General features: G+C 42.4%; 1 protein-coding gene across 2 annotated transcripts in view; it reads right to left on the reverse strand.

The window, feature by feature from the left end:
- The window catches only part of LRBA (LPS responsive beige-like anchor protein), a 789,979-nt gene that overhangs the window by 721,156 nt on the left and 43,114 nt on the right, over positions 1-25,709 (reverse strand). For both annotated transcript variants that reach the window (XM_040331890.1, XM_040331889.1), the window contains exon 2: positions 929-1,160. In XM_040331890.1, the coding sequence (XP_040187824.1) occupies positions 929-1,160 (232 nt within the window). The remainder of the gene's footprint in view (positions 1-928; positions 1,161-25,709) is intronic.

Genomic DNA, 25,709 nt, shown 5'->3' on the forward strand with positions numbered 1-25,709 from the left:
ACTCCAATCAAGTTGTAGAAACATCTCAAGGATGATCAGTGGAAACAGGATACACCTGAGCTCAATTTTGAGCGTCATGGCAAAGGCTGTGAATACTTATGTACATGTTTTTTCGGTTTTCTATTTTTAATAAATTTGCAAAGATTTCAAAATAAACTTCTTTCATGTGGTCATTATGGGGTATTACTTGTAGAATTTTGTGGAAAATAATCCATTTAATCCATTTGGGGATACAGCTGTAACATAACAAAAGGTGGAAAAAGTGAAGCACTGTGAATACTTTCCAGATGCACTGTATCCTATGCCTAGAGGCATATTGTCTGGCAGCAGCATGTGTATTTCGCACATGTATGTTTTTGTTAAAAAAAAGTAAATGGGTACACAAAAGATCATTCATGAGTTTGGGGATCACTGCATTATGTATATAACCGGGAAAAGTAAATGAAGAGTTTCTTAGACTGTGTGGGAACAACAAAATGTCATAAACAGTACATAGACTGGCTTAAGCAGCCCATTGAGGAGTAATTTTTTTCATTCAACCTGCAGGTTGAATGCAAAAAAAAAAAAAAAAAAGAAGGATTAAAGTTCCCCCAATCCACACACTGCCTGCTAAACGATTGTGTTCTGACAGCAGGAAAACTTCTCTGCCATTAGAATCCACTGATCAGACTTGCAGGCCATAGCCTATAGCGCTGATCAAGTGAGAGGTTGCACAGACGTTGATCAGTAGAACGACTTCTGTTCAACTTCCCTGCCCATACATGGAATGAAATTTAGCAGGTTCAGCAGGGACTCCATGTTTTGACCCAATGTATGGCCGGCTTTAGTTAGACAGTCCCATATGCCATTTACCTTTTAATCCCATCCTTAAATAACCCTCGCTCTCTTAAACTGGCCATACAGTCATCATTTAAAAAGGTATATTTACCTGCTATCATGCCGTCAACTTTGTCAATTCTGTTTAAAACCAGTTCAACCAAACCAACTTCTGTGCAGACCAAAAGATTGCGAATACTCTTCTTCAGAATGGCTGTAAAGATGCTCCAGATTTCTGCTTGGCAGGTGACATCACATTTGTCCAACAATTCAACCATGCAGAAGATGCTGTCTCCTTCCTGAATGATGAAATTCATCTCGAGATCAAACTGTCCCCCTACAAGCTGCAAGTAAAAGATATAAAGCTTTAATGATTCATTCTATTAAAAATACTACTAAATATGATACTACTAAAACCAAGAACAAAATATGAAATAAAAATATGAAATATTGGCGTTTAGAAGCACAGATGTGATGACTGCATTTGTTTTTCAGCAAATTCAGAAAATAGCTGTTGATCTTGACAACCTACCTTCCTAGCCATACTTATCTACTTTGTGCAACTATATTTTACAGATCAGCCACTTACCCCCTCTTTCGGAGTCCACCGATGGCACTGTCCACTCCTCCTTCCAAGTGTCCCCTCAGCAAACTGGCTGCTAAGGGGGCACCCACATACATGCACTCCATAGATAAACACAGCCAATTCACCCATGCCTCCTTAAAGAACTTGACTGACAACAGTAGAGCTTATGGCTTCCACTGTTGCTTGTGTCTCCTGTGAGACTAGGAAATGGAGCAGCAGTGCTGCAGATGGAACAGCAATGAAACAGTGAGAAGCCAGGTAAGTATTTAGGGGTGGAAAATGGGAACAGTTAAGACCCGTACACAGGGCCAGCCCTACCATGGGACCCGATGGTACCATTGTACCAGGCAGCACTTTCAGGGGGCAGCAAATTGCCGCCAGCACGCCATCCCATTCCGCCAGCTCCGCTCTCCACTCCACTGTGGGGCCAATTGCTGCCTGACCGCTCCTCCCGTTCCGCTCTCTACTCCACTGTGGGGTTAATTGCATGAATAGAGCCATAACAGGTCCTTTTTATATTCCTATACATGTAAACAACCATAACAGGTCCTCTTTATACTCCTATATACATGTATAGAGCCATGATAGGTCCACTTTAGTTATCATGATATAAAATAATGGATGTGGGGGCAATTTAGTGGGCGCAATTTTTTTGGGGGGGGGGGGGGGCAGCATTTCATTCTTGGTACCAGGCAGCACAATGTCTTGGGCCGGCACTGCCCTACACAAAATCGGATAATCTAACGGCAATTGTGCGATGACAGGCTGTTGACGGATAATCCCACCGTTTGTATACTCCATCAGACAATTGTCAGACTTTCCGCCAACAAAGGTGGGATTAGCATGCTTTAAAATTGTCCACCAGGGGCGTGGCCTGGACATGACCGAGTGAGGCTGCTAGTTAGCTGAGCTCCCGGCCTGAAACCCCCTTTTACCGGTCTAAATACCCTAAAACTCGGCATGCAATCTGCCAAGAAGAGCGGACCCAAACCGTCAACCCGCGTGACCCGTTCTGGAGCAACTGCGGGAGATCTCCACGATTTTTTTCAGCCCAGACAGCAGAGGCCTACTGGAGCAGGAACAGCGACGGCAGCACCACGAGGCGCGCCGGGCGAGGTACCGCCAGAGGACTTGGAGCGGGGACTGTGGACCTTTAATCCGGTGGACCCGAACATACCTGCAGAGTCGCAGTCGGCGCCGATGTCCCCGGAGCGGCACATGGCGTCCCCGACCCTCTCACCGGGGGACCCGACGGTGGAGCAAGACATCCGCGCCCTCCTGCAGGCCCTACCCACGCGGTCGGATATCGAGGCCATTATCCTGAGGTTGGAGGAGACGCATCGCCGCGACTTCCAGGAGGTCCGAGCGGAGGTCTCCACGCTCACTGAAAGAGTGTCCACGGGTGAATCGTCGCTAGCGGACCTGGAGCGGAGGGTCACGGGCCTGGAGCGGGCGCGAGACCAACATCGAGACACGGCGATCGCCCTGCAGCTCCACCTGGAGGATGTTGAGGACAGAAGTCGCCGCAACAATCTGAGGATCCGCGGGATTCCGGAGACGGTGGGAGCGGAGGCCCTGGATGGGAGGTTGCAGGGCCTATTCAGAGAGATCCTGGGGGAGCCAACGGAGGAAGTTGAGGTGGACCGCGCGCACAGGGCCCTGGGCCCGAGAAACCCAGAACAGGACAGGCCCAGAGATGTGGTGTGTAGATTGCTGCGATACGCGCAGAAGGAAAGGATCCTCCGTATGGCGTGGGAGCGTGGGGAGGTAGCAGTGGAGGGGGCCCAGGTGAAGATACTACCGGACCTGTCAAGAGCCACGCTGCGCCGCAGGGCGATGCTGAAGCCCGTGCTGGAGTTGGCCAAGGACAACGGATTCACATACAGATGGGGATACCCTCTGTCAGCAACATTCCGTAAGGAAGCACGAGCCTACACCTTGCAGACACCAGCGGATCTCCCCGGCCTCTTATTCCTGGGAGCGGACCGGATCCCTGTACCGAACTGGTTACAGCTGATGCCGAGGCCGACCGGAAGATCAGGCGCCTACGATGCCGGGGCCCCATACCCACCACGTCAGCAGAGACAGGGCCGGGGAAGACGGAGAGCCCCCTCAGGAGGAGGACAACGCGACTGAACTGTGAGTAGGCCTTAGGCCGCAGCCCGCTGCCCATACTATGTTATCACCCCCCCTTGTTAATGCTACACTGCCGCACAACACTGCCCCGCGCCCCGGAGGGGGCTTATTACATTGAAGGCCGGAAAGCCGCCTGGCACCTGTAACGAGCACTCACCCCTGCTGGACCCCCCCCTCAAAAGCAGGGAGTGGACGCCAAGCAGTACTAGTGGGAGAGACCTCACCCCGGCTGAGTCCAGTTATCACTATGCCCAAGAGGGGAGGGGGAGGGGGATGGCAACTGAAACGGAGAGCCCTGTCCAAACACCAAGTGCCACAAGAATTTGGAGTCCTGGGACATATGTTACCCGCATGAGCCCTGCATTGGAGGGAGAAACACACCGGTCTCACAGGGAACGCGGCCCCTTATACCAGGGGGAGGGGGATGGCTACCTATTAGACCCCAGATCAATTTCTGACACTGATTGACACTGCAGCGCAAGGGAGCCCACCGTCATTGGATACCCCACCCAGAACCGGAGACTCATGGAACTATGGGGCATTATTTAAGCTGCCCCCAGAGGCAGTCTGACTTGAATAGTACCTAAATAATATGGTGAATTATACCCACAGGGGGGGCGCTAGATGAGTGGAACAGTTACTCAATGGGGCAGGCGGTATATTAGAGCATTATATGTTGAGACCCAAAAGGGATGTTGCTCGAACACACATGACATGGGGGAGAGGGAGGAGGGCGGGTTGCTGGACTGGCCCTCGGGAAGCTGTTGTTCTGAATGTTATTATAGCCATGTTGGGGCGGAGTTCGTCCCCCACGTTGGGGGCTGAGAATGCTGTTGTTGCTTCCTTCTTGAATATAAGTAAATATAATTTCAGATTTCATGTTGCCGTGCAAAACTAGGCCTATCTGTTACCAACTACACCAAATGACATATTGATTAGATTGCAATGCCTTGCATAGATACCATCATTACTGTTGGCCGGGGAAGGGGGGGGACAGGACCCGGGAGCTCGCCTCGCTGGGCTCGTCTATCCACCTACCCACATAGGCCTACACTCGATTCCCGGTCTAGGACTGGCGAGTGTTATAGCCGCTTAGGCTAAATTAGATATCTTTTTTCTGGCCGCACACTCTAGTGCAGGCCTCCTAACTTAATCCTCTCTTCCCCGCTGTCCTTAAGCGAAGGAACTCTTCCTACCCACTTCCTCTCTTTTTTGCTCTACCTCCTCTGAGGGATCTTAATCCACGACCTTGACCTTACCCCCCCCCCCTTCCCTAACCCCGAGCTGCGAGCATGGACACGCTAACAGTAGTGTCACTAAATGTCAAGGGATTGAATATCCCTGAGAAAAGGAGAATGCTCCTACACGATATGCGCCGGATGAGGGCGGACGTGGTCCTACTCCAGGAGACACATTTTAGAAACAACAACCTCCCAGTATTAAAGAATAGATTTTATCCTATAGTTTACCACTCACAGTACACGGAGACAAAGTCTAGGGGGGTGTCCATCCTCATATCGGCCAGGGTCCCGTGGACACTGGAGGGGATGAAAACGGACCCGGAGGGCCGCTCGCTATTCCTGAAGGGACGCATAGGACAGACACAAGTAACAATCGCAAACCTCTACGCCCCTAACGACCGACAAGACAGGTTTCTTGCGGGGAGATTGACCCAACTGACGCGCTTTATGACAGGACAACTGATAATAGGAGGTTATTTTAACATCCCCCTGTCCCCACTGGAGGATACCTCCGCTGGGCGGTCAGCTCTGTCGGTAGATCTCCGTAAACGAGTACACGCAACGCTCCATGAGCATCAACTGGTAGATATTTGGCGTCTGACTCACCCGGGCGAGAAGGATTACACCTTCTTTTCGAAACCCCATCAATCATACTCAAGGATTGACATGTTCCTGATCCCTCACCGGCACCTATCGGCGGTTAGGGAAACCCTGATAGGTAACATTACTTGGTCGGACCATGTGCCGATACAATTGGTATACGACCTGACGGACACCCTGACTGACCGAAGACACCCGTGGAGACTAAACGAGAGCCTACTGCAAGACAAAGACACTATGACAGAGGTTGTGAGGGAAGTGGGACACTACTTCAACACGAACGCCACCACAGATAGTGACCCGGGGGTGGTGTGGGAGGCCCACAAGGCAGTGGTGAGAGGGATCCTTATCAAGAACGGGTCGCGGTTGAAGAAGCAGAGGACAGAGCAACTTGATAAGCTGCTTCAGAAGCTACAAACCCTTGAAGCACAACATAAACAGACTCAAACAACACAGATCACATCTGAGCTGAAAACCACCCGCGGTCATATAACAGACCTACTGCGACACAAGGCCAAAGCGGCGATGCAGATCTGCAGGCGTACGATTTACGAATCGGGTAATAAGTGTGGGAGGATGCTAGCCCGAGCGCTCCACTCACAGAAATTAGCGTCGTATATACCGCATATTACCACACGTAAGGGAGAGAAGGTGTCTGTCCCTCTGCAAATCTCCAACGAATTCAAAGACTTTTACCAGGACTTGTACAATCTTCCACCCACATCCCCGACCTTAATTACGGACCGGTCCCTGAACTACATCTCAGACTCCCGAATGCCGAAGCTGAACCCAGAAGTGAGAGAGTTGCTGGAAGAACCAATCACTATGATGGAGCTCCAGACGGCTCTGAAGTCCGCCAGGCCTGGCAAGGCCCCGGACGGTCTCACTGTCCCCTATTACAGAGCCCTGCTCCCGTCATTGGGAGACAAACTGCTACACCTGTTCAACGCGGTGGGCGCGGGAGGGAAGTTCCACTCCTCCACCCTTCAAGCTCAAATTGCGGTGATACACAAGGAAGGGAAGGACCCAGGTCAGTGCGGAAGTTACCGCCCCATATCACTCCTAAATTCTGACATTAAATTATTCACCAAGATAGTCGCCACGCGGATCCAACGACACCTCCCAGATCTAATACACCTTGACCAGGTGGGATTCGTGCCAACTAGGGAGGCTAGGGACAACACGACCAAAGTCCTGAACCTCCTCCATGTCACCAGCACTTCCAAGACGCCTGCAGTGTTTGTCGGGACGGACGCCGAAAAGGCGTTCGACCGAGTGAACTGGCAATTCATGTTCGCAACACTCAGGCATATAGGGCTAGGACAGAAGATGATGGGCTGGATAGGAGCAGCTTATGTAGATCCCTCGGCCAGAGTACGGGCGAATAGCACTACATCAGACCCCTTCCCGATTTCGAACGGGACCAGACAGGGGTGCCCGCTGTCGCCTCTGCTCTTCGCCCTGACACTTGAGCCCTTCCTGCAACATGTCAGGCGGAACCCTGATATCACGGGAGTAATTATAGGTAACTGTCAACATAAAGTCTCAGCCTATGCTGATGACATGCTTTTCTCCCTGACAAACCCAACAACCTCGCTGCCGAGTCTCCTACGGGAGTTTGACACGTACGGTAGGCTTTCCAACCTAAAAATTAATATGACCAAATCTGAAGCGATGGCGGTGGGGATCCCCCAAGCGCACTTACAGTCTCTTAAACAGCGCTTTGGTCTGAAATGGACAAGCACAGCCCTGACATATTTCGGGACCCGCATACCGCCCAAAATAACTGACATCTTTAAGCTCAACTTCCCCCCACTACTCCAAAAGGTACTGAAACAGCTAGATCAGTGGACCACGGGCCTTCACTCATGGTTTGGGAGGTGTAGTATCCTCAAGATGACAATACTACCTAAATTTACGTATCTACTACAGGCCCTCCCTATACATATACCGGCCGCCTATTTTAGACGAGTCCAGTCTGCGCTTGGGTCGTTCCTATGGGCGGGCAGACACCCCAGAATTAGCAGGACTATACTCACCATGCCCAAGAACTACGGGGGCCTCGCAGCGCCCAATGTTAGGATGTACTACTACGCGGCCCAGTTGAACCGACTGGTGGACTGGTGCCGCCACGGACAGACCAAGCTCTGGCCGCGGTTGGAGCAGGCGCAATGCGACGTACAGCTGAGGTCGGCCCCGTGGTGCCAGGACATGAAGCCAAGCGACGTGAACAGACACCCACTTGTTAGTAACACTATCACGGTGTGTTCTGGGCTCTTGGCGCGGTTCCGCCTATCATCGGAGGCCTCCCCCCTGCGCCCCATTTTGGGCAACCCATCATTTACACCGGGCCTGACAGACCCCAGGCTTCGCGAACTGAGAGACTCGGGCCTGTTCCAGGCCTCACACTTTAGCGACGCAGGCCGATGGAAAACGACGGCCGAGCTGATGGACCCTACGGGCCAGTATAGACTGGACTTCCTGAGAACTGGACAGCCGAGTCATTTCCTACGAACGCTAACACCACCCTCCGAAGTTGGACGTGTACTTACGTCCTTGGAGGAGATATGCTCGGAGTCAGAGCCATTACCGCACGCTTTATCGTTGATGCACACGATTTTGATTACACCGTCGGATGACTACCGGATCCCGTGCCTGGGTAAATGGGAAAGGGATCTGGAATGCCACTTTACACTGGCTCAGACACAACGTATACTTAGATTCACACACAAGTCGTCGATCTGTGCGAAAACACAGGAGACTAACTTTAAGTTGCTGACGAGGTGGTATAGGACCCCAGACCTACTACACCGTCTGTTTCCGTCGGTGCCGGACACCTGCTGGAGGTGTCAGGCAGACAGGGGCACCTTACTGCACATATTTTGGTCGTGCCCACGCCTACAGACATACTGGAGCGAAATTAGGCGAATAACGCAAATGTTTTCGGATCGGACGGTCCCGAGTACACCGGCGTATTTCCTCCTGCACGTGAACGATACCCCGACTCGGACATACAAAAAATCGATAGTTTGCCACCTATTGAATGCAGCGAAGGCGTGCATACCGCTCTGTTGGCGATCCCCACACCCACCGTCGGTTGCCATGTGGATACAGAAGGTAGACGACATTAACACAATGGAAGACTTGATACTGACAAAACAAGACAAGACTGAACTGTACACTCAGACGTGGAGACTGTGGAACTCTTTTAAGTACTCTGAAGAGGGCCAATCCCTCAGGGGGAGTCCCTAGAGGGTGACGATCGGTGACTAGAACCGTACGGGATGAAAAGCAAACGGTTGGAATGGGCTCCTGGAGGGAGCCACTGAAGCATCTTTGAATGTAATGATACAATGATTGTAATGTTAATGTTGGGGTCCATGTGGACCAGTTTCTTGCTGTGTATAAATAAACATTTAAAAAAAAAAAAAAAAAAAAAAAATTGTCCACCAACAATTGTGTACACATGATCGGATAATCCGACAACACACAAGTCAGTCACACAAAAGTCCAAATTACAAATATGCATGCTTGGAACCAATGCTCACCATAACACAAGATTAGCAGAATTTGCTCAAAGGGTGGCGCTAAAGAGCTGAAAAAACACGTAGCTTTGCATTTGTTGGCCGACAATTCTTTGCCATTTGTATGCAATACAAGTTCACGGCCAACGCACTTCAGACAAAAGTCTGAGGCTTTGTCCGCAGAAAGTAAGATTGTGTGTACGAGGCTGAAGTGTTTTTTTTTTTTTTTATCCAAGCGGTATTGTACCCAAAACAAAAAAAATATAATATAATACAGGATTTGACAAATTTGCTAGGAGCCAGCTAAAAAAGTTAGGAGCAAGAAAACGCACCCTGTCCCGCCGAGCTCACGCGCAGAAGCAAACGCATACCTGAGTAGCGCCCACATATGTAAACGATGTTCAAATCACACATGTGAGGTATCGCTGCGATTGGTAGAGCGAGAGCAATAATTCTAGCCCTAGCCCTCCTCTAACTCAAAACATGTACCTGTAGAATTTTTTAAACGTTGCCTACGGAGATTTTAAACGGTAAAAGTTTGTCGCCATTCCACGAGTGGACGCAATTTTGAAGCGTGACATGTTGGGTATCAATTTACTTGGCGTAACATTATCTTTCACATTATAAAAAAAAAAAATTGGGCCAACTTTACTATTGGCTTATTTTTCAATAAAAAAAAAAGTGTATTTTTTCCCAAAAAACTGTGCAAATACGGTGTGACAAAAAGTATTGCAACGACCGCCATTTTATTCTCTAGGGTGTTAGAATAAAAAATATATATAATGTTTGGGGGTTCTAATTAGAGGGAAGGAGATGGCAGTGAAAAAACTGGGGAAGCTCTATTAGAATTGCTGGTTCACTTGTTATGCCAATGGCCACCACAAGATGGCGCCGGATCACAGAAGGAAGCTTAGGCCTGCAGAAGGCTGCAAAGGCGTGGCCTCAATTACCGGCCGGCGCGGCGGGGGCGCACGGAGACACAGGATGGGGTATCCTGTGTCTCCATGCGCCCCCACCTCCCCCGCCGCGTGATCGTGTCGGGCCGCACCGCCCAGGAAATTGAGACCGTGGCATTGCGGCTTTCTGCAGGCCTAAGCTTCCTTCCCCCGGGCGTCAGGTCGCTAATTCTAGTCGCAATTTCCCCTCTGTTGTCACCTGGTGATCTGGCCAGTAAACACACCTACTGTATTAGAGTGCCCCTACTTTGGATGAGGGAGCACAGGTACACCTTTGGACAGCAGCACTGTTAATTTGTGGGGGAGGGGAAAGCTAGATGCACTAACAAATTGAAGCTGAACATCAGCCAACACTTTATAAACAATTACAGCAGTTTTTTTCCCCCCTTCTGGGATAAAGGTTTTACATAAATAAAAAGCAGATTATTGCAAGAACCGCTGTCGGTAGTAAATGGTTTGTCTCAACCCTGTTACTGCTACATCTGCAGGACAGCTTGTTCTGCCAAAAAAACAGACTTATGCCACGTACACATGATCGGAATTTCCGACAAGAAAACCGTGGATTTTTTTTCAGATGGAATGGTGGCTCAAACTTTTGTTGCATACACGCGGTCACACAAATGTCAAGAACACAGTGACATACAACACTATGACGAGCCGAGAAAAATGAAGTTCAATGATTCAGAGCATGCGTAGGATTTTTGTGCATCGCAATTGCATACAGATGATCAGTATTTCCGATCGGAAAATTTGAGAACCAGCTCTCAAATGTTTGCCGTCGTAAATTCCGACAGAAAATGTTCAATGGGGCCTACACAAGGTCGGAATTTCAGCCCAAAAGCTCACATCAAGTAAAACTAGAAAATGCATTCCCGGAGGAAAATGCGAGTGGGAATGCTGAATAGCTGAATTGCTGAGCCCGCACAAAAGCCATTCACCATAACCACTACACTATCATTAGGACATACAAGCAGTGTTCCTTCAGTACTTATAAAGCCTAATATCACACAGCTCCTTTCTCTATCTGCAATATAGAGAGTGTCCTGACTTGACTGGTCGCCCCTCCCCCCTCAAGAGGCTTTCTCCACATGAGGTGGGGGAGGAGGACTGCACTGAGGTAAAGAAAGCTATTTAGGGAATCAAAATACCATTAGAAACGCTTTCATCCACACACAAAATCAGTTATCGAAGCCTTCAAACAAAACGTAATAAATACACAACCGTACATGCGATCGATACAGCGACTTCACCGTTTGAAAGACACGGCCCTTGTGAACGCATCGATATAAAATTTATGTTGATAAACTTAAAAATGTGGCCATGTCAGCGATTTAGAAAAGAGCGTCTTTGTGTGTTTTGCAGAAACATTTTTTAGACTTTTTAACATGTCTCTTGTCCTTTAGAAGCTCCTGGAACTAAAACTAAAATACGTATCACAAAACTGATCACATTGCCTGAAACCAGACAAGCATACCTACGTTTTGATATATAAATTGTGTATGACAAGTAGATCTTGTGGGCGTGAGAGCAATTTGTTCCCCCTTTTTTTAAAGATAATATTTTTTGTGGATGATCTCCACTCTAAAGGTCACATGACACACTCTAAACCTGCTCCATAGGATTACATTATAACCGATAAAATATCACTAAACGTAAATTGCGTTTTCACAAAAACCGTATAAGATATCAATCTAAAAAGTCATGTTTGGATAGCTGAATATTTTGTGACCGCTTTAAAGTTTGTTTGGTGTCTGTAAGTGAAAGTATGAAGGAGCTGAAACTTTTGGCAGAACGTGTGTTTTGAAGCAGGAAAAAGGATGTTCTCATTGACTTCAATGTTAAAAAAAAGTGTCTAAAAGCTTAATATTTTAAAAAGTATAAATAGTACAAAAAAACTTGAAGAAGTCCCATCGTTAGCTGAACGAGATGAACATTTTAAAAGTTGAATGGTCTCAATAGCTGAAAGTATGCAGAAGTTACGCAGAGCCAAAAAACGTACGGAATAATAAAATTAAAATTAAAATTAAGAAGAAGAAGAATAATAACTAGAAAATGCATTCCCTGAGGAAAATGCGAGTGGGAATGCTGAATTGCTGAGCCCGCACCAAAGCCATTCACCATAACCACTACACTATCTTTAGGACACACAGCTCCTTTCTCTATCTGCAAAGTAGAGAGTATGCTGACTTCCTGGTCGCCCCTCCCCCCTCAAGAGGTTTCCCCTCCCCCCAGGTCAGTGAGGAGGAATATTGCACTGAGGTAGAAAGCTATTTATGGAAAGAAATTCCATTACAAACGCCTTTTAATTCACAGACCAATACATTAATTACGCCTCCAAACAAAACGTAATAAATCCACAACCGTACATGCGATCGATACAGCGACTTCACCGTTTGAAAGACACGGCCCTTGTGAACGCATCGATATGAAATTTATGTTGATAAACTTAAAATTGTGGCCATGCCAGCGATTTAGAAAAGAGCGTCTTTGTGTGTTTTGCAGGAAAAATTTTTACATTTTTAACATGGACGGTCAATGAGAGTGGTTTTGTCACTCTTGTCCTTTAGAAGCTCCTGGAACTAAAACTAAAATACGTATCACAAAACTGATCACATTGCCTGAAACCAGACAAGCATACCTACGTTTTGATATATAAATTGTGTATGACAAGTAGATCTTGTGGGCGTGAGAGCAATTTGTTCGCCCTTTTTTTAAAGATAATTTTTGTTTTCAAAGATCTCCACTCTAAAGGTCACATGACACACTCTAAACCTGCTCCATAGGATTACATTATAACCGATAAAAAAATCACTAAACGTAAATTGCGTTTTCACAAAAACCGTATAAGATATCAATCTAAAAAGTCATGTTTGGATAGCTGAATATTTTGTGACCGCTTTAAAGTTTGTTTGGTGTCTGTAAGTGAAAGTATGAAGGAGCTGAAACTTTTGGCAGAACGTGTGTTTTGAAGCAGGAAAAAGGATGTTCTCATTGACTTCAATGTTAAAAAAAAGTGTCTAAAAGCTTAATATTTTAAAAAGTATAAATAGTACAAAAAAACTTGAAGAAGTCCCATCGTTAGCTGAATGAGACGAACATTTTAAAAGTTAAATGGTCTCAATAGCTGAAAGTATGCAGAAGTTACGCAGAGCCAAAAAACGTACGGAATAAAATTAAAATTAAGAATAATAAAAAACGAATATCAATACTGGGAATGCTTATTAAAGCATTCCCACTAACTAGAAAATGCATTCCCTGAGGAAAATGCGAGTGGGAATGCTGAATTGCTGAGCCCGCACCAAAGCCATTCACCATAACCACTACACTATCTTTAGGACACACAGCTCCTTTCTCTATCTGCAAAGTAGAGAGTATCCTGACTTCCTGGTCGCCCCTCCCCCCTCAAGAGGTTTCCCCTCCCCCCCAGGTCAGTGAGGAGGAATATTGCCCTGAGGTAAGGAAAGCTATTTATGGAAAGAAATTCCATTACAAACGCCTTTTAATTCACAGACCAATACATTAATTACGCCTCCAAACAAAACGTAATAAATCCACAACCGTACATGCGATCGATACAGCGACTTCACCGTTTGAAAGACACGGCCCTTGTGAACGCATCGATATGAAATTTATGTTGATAAACTTAAAATTGTGGCCATGCCAGCGATTTAGAAAAGAGCGTCTTTGTGTGTTTTGCAGGAAAATGTTTTAAATTTTTAACATGGACGGTCAATGAGAGTGGTTTTGTCACTCTTGTCCTTTAGAAGCTCCTGGAACTAAAACTAAAATACGTATCACAAAACTGATCACATTGCCTGAAACCAGACAAGCATACCTACGTTTTGATATATAAATTGTGTATGACAAGTAGATCTTGTGGGCGTGAGAGCAATTTGTTCGCCCTTTTTTTAAAGATAATTTTTGTTTTCAAAGATCTCCACTCTAAAGGTCACATGACACACTCTAAACCTGCTCCATAGGATTACATTATAACCGATAAAAAAATCACTAAACGTAAATTGCGTTTTCACAAAAACCGTATAAGATATCAATCTAAAAAGTCATGTTTGGATAGCTGAATATTTTGTGACCGCTTTAAAGTTTGTTTGGTGTCTGTAAGTGAAAGTATGAAGGAGCTGAAACTTTTGGCAGAACGTGTGTTTTGAAGCAGGAAAAAGGATGTTCTCATTGACTTCAATGTTAAAAAAAAGTGTCTAAAAGCTTAATATTTTAAAAAGTATAAATAGTACAAAAAAACTTGAAGAAGTCCCATCGTTAGCTGAATGAGACGAACATTTTAAAAGTTAAATGGTCTCAATAGCTGAAAGTATGCAGAAGTTACGCAGAGCCAAAAAACGTACGGAATAAAATTAAGAAGAAGAACTAGAAAATGCATTCCCTGAGGAAAATGCGAGTGGGAATGCTGAATTGCTGAGCCCGCACCAAAGCCATTCACCATAACCACTACACTATCTTTAGGACACACAGCTCCTTTCTCTATCTGCAAAGTAGAGAGTATGCTGACTTCCTGGTCGCCCCTCCCCCCTCAAGAGGTTTCCCCTCCCCCCAGGTCAGTGAGGAGGAATATTGCACTGAGGTAGAAAGCTATTTATGGAAAGAAATTCCATTACAAACGCCTTTTAATTCACAGACCAATACATTAATTACGCCTCCAAACAAAACGTAATAAATCCACAACCGTACATGCGATCGATACAGCGACTTCACCGTTTGAAAGACACGGCCCTTGTGAACGCATCGATATGAAATTTATGTTGATAAACTTAAAATTGTGGCCATGCCAGCGATTTAGAAAAGAGCGTCTTTGTGTGTTTTGCAGGAAAATTTTTAAAATTTTTAACATGGACGGTCAATGAGAGTGGTTTTGTCACTCTTGTCCTTTAGAAGCTCCTGGAACTAAAACTAAAATACGTATCACAAAACTGATCACATTGCCTGAAACCAGACAAGCATACCTACGTTTTGATATATAAATTGTGTATGACAAGTAGATCTTGTGGGCGTGAGAGCAATTTGTTCGCCCTTTTTTTAAAGATAATTTTTGTTTTCAAAGATCTCCACTCTAAAGGTCACATGACACACTCTAAACCTGCTCCATAGGATTACATTATAACCGATAAAAAAATCACTAAACGTAAATTGCGTTTTCACAAAAACCGTAAAAGATATCAATCTAAAAAGTCATGTTTGGATAGCTGAATATTTTGTGACCGCTTTAAAGTTTGTTTGGTGTCTGTAAGTGAAAGTATGAAGGAGCTGAAACTTTTGGCAGAACGTGTGTTTTGAAGCAGGAAAAAGGATGTTCTCATTGACTTCAATGTTAAAAAAAAGTGTCTAAAAGCTTAATATTTTAAAAAGTATAAATAGTACAAAAAAACTTGAAGAAGTCCCATCGTTAGCTGAACGAGACGAACATTTTAAAAGTTGAATGGTCTCAATAGCTGAAAGTATGCAGAAGTTACGCAGAGCCAAAAAACGTACGGAATAAAATTAAAATTAAGAATAATAAAAAACGAATATCAATACTGGGAATGCTTATTAAAGCATTCCCACTAATAATAAAAAACGAATATCAATACTGGGAATGCTTATTAAAGCATTCCCACTAACTAGAAAATGCATTCCCTGAGGAAAATGCGAGTGGGAATGCTGAATTGCTGAGCCCGCACCAAAGCCATTCACCATAACCACTACACTATCTTTAGGACACACAGCTCCTTTCTCTATCTGCAAAGTAGAGAGTATCCTGACTTCCTGGTCGCCCCTCCCCCCTCAAGAGGTTTCCCCTCCCCCAGGTCAGTGAGGAGGAATATTGCACTGAGGTAGAAAGCTATTTATGGAAAGAAATTCCATTACAAACGCCTTTTAATTCACAGACCAATACATTAATTACGCCTCCAAACAAAACGTAATAAATCCACAACCGTACATGCGATCGATACAGCGACTTCACCGTTTGAAAGACACGGCCCTTGTGAACGCATCGATATGAAATTTATGTTGATAAACTTAAAATTGTGGCCATGCCAGCGATTTAGAAAAGAGCGTCTTTGTGTGTTTTGCAGGAAAATTTTAAATTTTTTTAACATGGACGGTCAATGAGAGTGGTTTTGTCGCTCTTGTCCTTTAGAAGCTCCTGGAACTAAAACTAAAATACGTATCACAAAACTGATCACATTGCCTGAAACCAGACAAGCATACCTACGTTTTGATATATAAATTGTGTATGACAAGTAGATCTTGTGGGCGTGAGAGCAATTTGTTCGCCCTTTTTTTAAAGATAATTTTTGTTTTCAAAGATCTCCACTCTAAAGGTCACATGACACACTCTAAATCCCTTCCATAGGGTTACATTATAACCGATTCCATTTTCTGAAAAAATCGCTAAACGTAAATTGCGTTTTCACAAAAACCGTAAAAGATATCAATCTGAAAAGTCATGTTTGGATAGCTGAATATTTTGTGACCGCTTTAAAGTTTGTTTGGTGTCTGTAAGTGAAAGTATGAAGGAGCTGAAACTTTTGGCAGAACGTGTGTTTTGAAGCAGGAAAAAGGATGTTCTCATTGACTTCAATGTTAAAAAAAAGTGTCTAAAAGCTTAATATTTTAAAAAGTATAAATAGTACAAAAAAACTTGAAGAAGTCCCATCGTTAGCTGAACGAGACGAACATTTTAAAAGTTGAATGGTCTCAATAGCTGAAAGTATGCAGAAGTTACGCAGAGCCAAAAAACGTACGGAATAAAATTAAAATTAAAATTAAGAACTAGAAAATGCATTCCCTGAGGAAAATGCGAGTGGGAATGCTGAATTGCTGAGCCCGCACCAAAGCCATTCACCATAACCACTACACTATCTTTAGGACACACAGCTCCTTTCTCTATCTGCAAAGTAGAGAGTATGCTGACTTGCTGGTCGCCCCTCCCCCCTCAAGAGGTTTCCCCTCCCCCCAGGTCAGTGAGGAGGAATATTGCACTGAGGTAGAAAGCTATTTATGGAAAGAAATTCCATTACAAACGCCTTTTAATTCACAGACCAATACATGAATTACGCCTCCAAACAAAACGTAATAAATTCACAACCGTACATGCGATCGATACAGCGACTTCACCGTTTGAAAGACACGGCCCTTGTGAACGCATCGATATGAAATTTATGTTGATAAACTTAAAATTGTGGCCATGCCAGCGATTTAGAAAAGAGCGTCTGTGTGTTTTGCAGGAAAATTTTTAAAATTTTTAACATGACGGTCAATGAGAGTGGTTTTGTCGCTCTTGTCCTTTAGAAGCTCCTGGAACTAAAACTAAAATACGTATCACAAAACTGATCACATTGCCTGAAACCAGACAAGCATACCTACGTTTTGATATATAAATTGTGTATGACAAGTAGATCTTGTGGGCGTGAGAGCAATTTGTTCGCCCTTTTTTTAAAGATAATTTTTGTTTTCAAAGATCTCCACTGTAAAGGTCACATGACACACTCTAAATCCCTTCCATAGGGTTACATTATAACCGATTCCATTTTCTGAAAAAATCGCTAAACGTAAATTGCGTTTTCACAAAAACCGTAAAAGATATCAATCTGAAAAGTCATGTTTGGATAGCTGAATATTTTGTGACCGCTTTAAAGTTTGTTTGGTGTCTGTAAGTGAAAGTATGAAGGAGCTGAAACTTTTGGCAGAACGTGTGTTTTGAAGCAGGAAAAAGGATGTTCTCATTGACTTCAATGTTAAAAAAAAGTGTCTAAAAGCTTAATATTTTAAAAAGTATAAATAGTACAAAAAAAACTTGAAGAAGTCCCATCGTTAGCTGAATGAGACGAACATTTTAAAAGTTAAATGGTCTCAATAGCTGAAAGTATGCAGAAGTTACGCAGAGCCAAAAAACGTACGGAATAAAATTAAAATTAAGAATAATAAAAAACGAATATCAATACTGGGAATGCTTATTAAAGCATTCCCACTAATAATAAAAAACGACTAGAAAATGCATTCCCTGAGGAAAATGCGAGTGGGAATGCTGAATTGCTGAGCCCGCACCAAAGCCATTCACCATAACCACTACACTATCTTTAGGACACACAGCTCCTTTCTCTATCTGCAAAGTAGAGAGTATGCTGACTTCCTGGTCGCCCCTCCCCCCTCAAGAGGTTTCCCCTCCCCCCAGGTCAGTGAGGAGGAATATTGCACTGAGGTAGAAAGCTATTTATGGAAAGAAATTCCATTACAAACGCCTTTTAATTCACAGACCAATACATTAATTACGCCTCCAAACAAAACGTAATAAATCCACAACCGTACATGCGATCGATACAGCGACTTCACCGTTTGAAAGACACGGCCCTTGTGAACGCATCGATATGAAATTTATGTTGATAAACTTAAAATTGTGGCCATGCCAGCGATTTAGAAAAGAGCGTCTTTGTGTGTTTTGCAGGAAAATTTTTTAAATTTTTAACATGGACGGTCAATGAGAGTGGTTTTGTCACTCTTGTCCTTTAGAAGCTCCTGGAACTAAAACTAAAATACGTATCACAAAACTGATCACATTGCCTGAAACCAGACAAGCATACCTACGTTTTGATATATAAATTGTGTATGACAAGTAGATCTTGTGGGCGTGAGAGCAATTTGTTCGCCCTTTTTTTAAAGATAATTTTTGTTTTCAAAGATCTCCACTCTAAAGGTCACATGACACACTCTAAATCCCTTCCATAGGGTTACATTATAACCGATTCCATTTTCTGAAAAAATCGCTAAACGTAAATTGCGTTTTCACAAAAACCGTAAAAGATTTCAATCTGAAAAGTCATGTTTGGATAGCTGAATATTTTGTGACCGCTTTAAAGTTTGTTTGGTGTCTGTAAGTGAAAGTATGAAGGAGCTGAAACTTTTGGCAGAACGTGTGTTTTGAAGCAGGAAAAAGGATGTTCTCATTGACTTCAATGTTAAAAAAAAGTGTCTAAAAGCTTAATATTTTAAAAAGTATAAATAGTACAAAAAAACTTGAAGAAGTCCCATCGTTAGCTGAATGAGACGAACATTTTAAAAGTTAAATGGTCTCAATAGCTGAAAGTATGCAGAAGTTACGCAGAGCCAAAAAACGTACGGAATAAAATTAAGAAGAAGAATAATAAAAAACGAATATCAATACTGGGAATGCTTATTAAAGCATTCCCACTAATAATAAAAAACGAATATCAATACTGGGAATGCTTATTAAAGCATTCCCACTAATAAAAAACGAATATCAATACTGGGAATGCTTATTAAAGCATTCCCACTAACTAGAAAATGCATTCCCTGAGGAAAATGCGAGTGGGAATGCTGAATTGCTGAGCCCGCACCAAAGCCATTCACCATAACCACTACACTATCTTTAGGACACACAGCTCCTTTCTCTATCTGCAAAGTAGAGAGTATGCTGACTTCCTGGTCGCCCCTCCCCCCTCAAGAGGTTTCCCCTCCCCCCAGGTCAGTGAGGAGGAATATTGCACTGAGGTAGAAAGCTATTTATGGAAAGAAATTCCATTACAAACGCCTTTTAATTCACAGACCAATACATTAATTACGCCTCCAAACAAAACGTAATAAATCCACAACCGTACATGCGATCCACATCAGAGCCAAAAAACGTACGGAATAAAATTAAAATTAAAATTAAGAATAATAAAAAACGAATATCAATACTGGGAATGCTTATTAAAGCATTCCCACTAACTAGAAAATGCATTCCCTGAGGAAAATGCGAGTGGGAATGCTGAATTGCTGAGCCCGCACCAAAGCCATTCACCATAACCACTACACTATCTTTAGGACACACAGCTCCTTTCTCTATCTGCAAAGTAGAGAGTATGCTGACTTCCTGATCGCCCCTCCCCCCTCAAGAGGTTTCCCCTCCCCCCAGGTCAGTGAGGAGGAATATTGCACTGAGGTAGAAAGCTATTTATGGAAAGAAATTCCATTACAAACGCCTTTTAATTCACAGACCAATACATTAATTACGCCTCCAAACAAAACGTAATAAATCCACAACCGTACATGCGATCGATATAGCGACTTCACCGTTTGAAAGACACGGCCCTTGTGAACGCATCGATATGAAATTTATGTTGATAAACTTAAAATTGTGGCCATGCCAGCGATTTAGAAAAGAGCGTCTTTGTGTGTTTTGCAGGAATGAGAGTGGTTTTGTCACTCTTGTCCTTTAGAAGCTCCTGGAACTAAAACTAAAATACGTATCACAAAACTGATCACATTGCCTGAAACCAGACAAGCATACCTACGTTTTGATATATAAATTGTGTATGACAAGTAGATCTTGTGGGCGTGAGAGCAATTTGTTCACCCTTTTTTTAAAGATAATTTTTGTTTTCAAAGATCTCCACTGTAAAGGTCACATGACACACTCTAAATCCCTTCCATAGGGTTACATTATAACCGATTCCATTTTCTGAAAAAAGCGCTAAACGTAAATTGCGTTTTCACAAAAACCGTAAAAGATATCAATCTGAAAAGTCATGTTTGGATAGCTGAATATTTTGTGACCGCTTTAAAGTTTGTTTGGTGTCTGTAAGTGAAAGTATGAAGGAGCTGAAACTTTTGGCAGAACGTGTGTTTTGAAGCAGGAAAAAGGATGTTCTCATTGACTTCAATGTTAAAAAAAAGTGTCTAAAAGCTTAATATTTTAAAAAGTATAAATAGTACAAAAAAACTTGAAGAAGTCCCATCGTTAGCTGAACGAGATGAACATTTTAAAAGTTGAATGGTCTCAATAGCTGAAAGTATGCAGAAGTTACGCAGAGCCAAAAAACGTACGGAATAAAATTAAAATTAAAATTAAGAACTAGAAAATGCATTCCCTGAGGAAAATGCGAGTGGGAATGCTGAATAGCTGAGCCCCCACCAAAGCCATTCACCATAACCACTACACTATCTTTAGGACACACAGCTCCTTTCTCTATCTGCAAAGTAGAGAGTATGCTGACTTCCTGGTCGCCCCTCCCCCCTCAAGAGGTTTCCCCTCCCCCCAGGTCAGTGAGGAGGAATATTGCACTGAGGTAGAAAGCTATTTATGGAAAGAAATAACATTACAAACGCCTTTTAATTCACAGACCAATACATTAATTACGCCTCCAAACAAAACGTAATAAATCCACAACCGTACATGCGATCGATACAGCGACTTCACCGTTTGAAAGACGCGGCCCTTGTGAACGCATCGATATGAAATTTATGTTGATAAACTTAAAATTGTGGCCATGCCAGCGATTTAGAAAAGAGCGTCTTTGTGTGTTTTGCAGGAAAATTTTTAAAATTTTTAACATGGACGGTCAATGAGAGTGGTTTTGTCACTCTTGTCCTTTAGAAGCTCCTGGAACTAAAACTAAAATACGTATCACAAAACTGATCACATTGCCTGAAACCAGACAAGCATACCTACGTTTTGATATATAAATTGTGTATGACAAGTAGATCTTGTGGGCGTGAGAGCAATTTGTTCGCCCTTTTTTTAAAGATAATTTTTGTTTTCAAAGATCTCCACTCTAAAGGTCACATGACACACTCTAAACCTGCTCCATAGGATTACATTATAACCGATAAAAAAATCACTAAACGTAAATTGCGTTTTCACAAAAACCGTATAAGATATCAATCTAAAAAGTCATGTTTGGATAGCTGAATATTTTGTGACCGCTTTAAAGTTTGTTTGGTGTCTGTAAGTGAAAGTATGAAGGAGCTGAAACTTTTGGCAGAACGTGTGTTTTGAAGCAGGAAAAAGGATGTTCTCATTGACTTCAATGTTAAAAAAAAGTGTCTAAAAGCTTAATATTTTAAAAAGTATAAATAGTACAAAAAAACTTGAAGAAGTCCCATCGTTAGCTGAACGAGATGAACATTTTAAAAGTTGAATGGTCTCAATAGCTGAAAGTATGCAGAAGTTACGCAGAGCCAAAAAACGTACGGAATAAAATTAAAATTAAAATTAAGAACTAGAAAATGCATTCCCTGAGGAAAATGCGAGTGGGAATGCTGAATAGCTGAGCCCCCACCAAAGCCATTCACCATAACCACTACACTATCTTTAGGACACACAGCTCCTTTCTCTATCTGCAAAGTAGAGAGTATGCTGACTTCCTGGTCGCCCCTCCCCCCTCAAGAGGTTTCCCCTCCCCCCAGGTCAGTGAGGAGGAATATTGCACTGAGGTAGAAAGCTATTTATGGAAAGAAATTCCATTACAAACGCCTTTTAATTCACAGACCAATACATTAATTACGCCTCCAAACAAAACGTAATAAATCCACAACCGTACATGCGATCGATACAGCGACTTCACCGTTTGAAAGACGCGGCCCTTGTGAACGCATCGATATGAAATTTATGTTGATAAACTTAAAATTGTGGCCATGCCAGCGATTTAGAAAAGAGCGTCTTTGTGTGTTTTGCAGGAAAATTTTTAAAATTTTTAACATGGACGGTCAATGAGAGTGGTTTTGTCACTCTTGTCCTTTAGAAGCTCCTGGAACTAAAACTAAAATACGTATCACAAAACTGATCACATTGCCTGAAACCAGACAAGCATACCTACGTTTTGATATATAAATTGTGTATGACAAGTAGATCTTGTGGGCGTGAGAGCAATTTGTTCGCCCTTTTTTTAAAGATAATTTTTGTTTTCAAAGATCTCCACTCTAAAGGTCACATGACACACTCTAAACCTGCTCCATAGGATTACATTATAACCGATAAAAAAATCACTAAACGTAAATTGCGTTTTCACAAAAACCGTATAAGATATCAATCTAAAAAGTCATGTTTGGATAGCTGAATATTTTGTGACCGCTTTAAAGTTTGTTTGGTGTCTGTAAGTGAAAGTATGAAGGAGCTGAAACTTTTGGCAGAACGTGTGTTTTGAAGCAGGAAAAAGGATGTTCTCATTGACTTCAATGTTAAAAAAAGTGTCTAAAAGCTTAATATTTTAAAAAGTATAAATAGTACAAAAAAACTTGAAGAAGTCCCATCGTTAGCTGAACGAGATGAACATTTTAAAAGTTGAATGGTCTCAATAGCTCAAAGTATGCAGAAGTTACGCAGAGCCAAAAAACGTACGGAATAAAATTAAGAAGAAGAACTAGAAAATGCATTCCCTGAGGAAAATGCGAGTGGGAATGCTGAATTGCTGAGCCCGCACCAAAGCCATTCACCATAACCACTACACTATCTTTAGGACACACAGCTCCTTTCTCTATCTGCAAAGTAGAGAGTATCCTGACTTCCTGGTCGCCCCTCCCCCCTCAAGAGGTTTCCCCTCCCCCCCAGGTCAGTGAGGAGGAATATTGCACTGAGGTAAGGAAAGCTATTTATGGAAAGAAATTCCATTACAAACGCTTTTAATTCACAGACCAATACATTAATTACGCCTCCAAACAAAACGTAATAAATCCACAACCGTACATGCGATCGATACAGCGACTTCACCGTTTGAAAGACACGGCCCTTGTGAACGCAACGATATGAAATTTATGTTGATAAACTTAAAATTGTGGCCATGCCAGCGATTTAGAAAAGAGCGTCTTTGTGTGTTTTGCAGGAAAATTTTAAATTTTTTTAACATGGACGGTCAATGAGAGTGGTTTTGTCGCTCTTGTCCTTTAGAAGCTCCTGGAACTAAAACTAAAATACGTATCACAAAACTGATCACATTGCCTGAAACCAGACAAGCATACCTACGTTTTGATATATAAATTGTGTATGACAAGTAGATCTTGTGGGCGTGAGAGCAATTTGTTCGCCCTTTTTTTAAAGATAATTTTTGTTTTCAAAGATCTCCACTCTAAAGGTCACATGACACACTCTAAATCCCTTCCATAGGGTTACATTATAACCGATTCCATTTTCTGAAAAAATCGCTAAACGTAAATTGCGTTTTCACAAAAACCGTAAAAGATATCAATCTGAAAAGTCATGTTTGGATAGCTGAATATTTTGTGACCGCTTTAAAGTTTGTTTGGTGTCTGTAAGTGAAAGTATGAAGGAGCTGAAACTTTTGGCAGAACGTGTGTTTTGAAGCAGGAAAAAGGATGTTCTCATTGACTTCAATGTTAAAAAAAAGTGTCTAAAAGCTTAATATTTTAAAAAGTATAAATAGTACAAAAAAACTTGAAGAAGTCCCATCGTTAGCTGAATGAGACGAACATTTTAAAAGTTAAATGGTCTCAATAGCTGAAAGTATGCAGAAGTTACGCAGAGCCAAAAAACGTACGGAATAAAATTAAGAAGAAGAACTAGAAAATGCATTCCCTGAGGAAAATGCGAGTGGGAATGCTGAATTGCTGAGCCCGCACCAAAGCCATTCACCATAACCACTACACTATCTTTAGGACACACAGCTCCTTTCTCTATCTGCAAAGTAGAGAGTATGCTGACTTCCTGGTCGCCCCTCCCCCCTCAAGAGGTTTCCCCTCCCCCCAGGTCAGTGAGGAGGAATATTGCACTGAGGTAGAAAGCTATTTATGGAAAGAAATTCCATTACAAACGCCTTTTAATTCACAGACCAATACATTAATTACGCCTCCAAACAAAACGTAATAAATCCACAACCGTACATGCGATCGATACAGCGACTTCACCGTTTGAAAGACACGGCCCTTGTGAACGCATCGATATGAAATTTATGTTGATAAACTTAAAATTGTGGCCATGCCAGCGATTTAGAAAAGAGCGTCTTTGTGTGTTTTGCAGGAAAATTTTTTAAATTTTTAACATGGACGGTCAATGAGAGTGGTTTTGTCACTCTTGTCCTTTAGAAGCTCCTGGAACTAAAACTAAAATACGTATCACAAAACTGATCACATTGCCTGAAACCAGACAAGCATACCTACGTTTTGATATATAAATTGTGTATGACAAGTAGATCTTGTGGGCGTGAGAGCAATTTGTTCGCCCTTTTTTTAAAGATAATTTTTGTTTTCAAAGATCTCCACTCTAAAGGTCACATGACACACTCTAAACCTGCTCCATAGGATTACATTATAACCGATAAAAAAATCACTAAACGTAAATTGCGTTTTCACAAAAACCGTATAAGATATCAATCTAAAAAGTCATGTTTGGATAGCTGAATATTTTGTGACCGCTTTAAAGTTTGTTTGGTGTCTGTAAGTGAAAGTATGAAGGAGCTGAAACTTTTGGCAGAACGTGTGTTTTGAAGCAGGAAAAAGGATGTTCTCATTGACTTCAATGTTAAAAAAAAGTGTCTAAAAGCTTAATATTTTAAAAAGTATAAATAGTACAAAAAAACTTGAAGAAGTCCCATCGTTAGCTGAACGAGATGAACATTTTAAAAGTTGAATGGTCTCAATAGCTGAAAGTATGCAGGAGTTACGCAGAGCCAAAAAACGTACGGAATAAAATTAAAATTAAGAATAATAAAAAACGAATATCAATACTGGGAATGCTTATGAAAGCATTCCCACTAATAATAAAAAACGAATATCAATACTGGGAATGCTTATTAAAGCATTCCCACTAATAATAAAAAACGAATATCAATACTGGGAATGCTTATTAAAGCATTCCCACTAATAATAAAAAACGAATATCAATACTGGGAATGCTTATTAAAGCATTCCCACTAATAATAAAAAACGAATATCAATACTGGGAATGCTTATTAAAGCATTCCCACTAAAAAACGAATATCAATACTGGGAATGCTTATTAAAGCATTCCCACTAATAATAAAAAACGAATATCAATACTGGGAATGCTTATTAAAGCATTCCCACTAATAATAAAAAACGAATATCAATACTGGGAATGCTTATT

This window comes from Rana temporaria, chromosome 1 (assembly GCF_905171775.1).
Source record: "Rana temporaria chromosome 1, aRanTem1.1, whole genome shotgun sequence".
Classification (NCBI taxonomy): domain Eukaryota; kingdom Metazoa; phylum Chordata; class Amphibia; order Anura; family Ranidae; genus Rana; species Rana temporaria.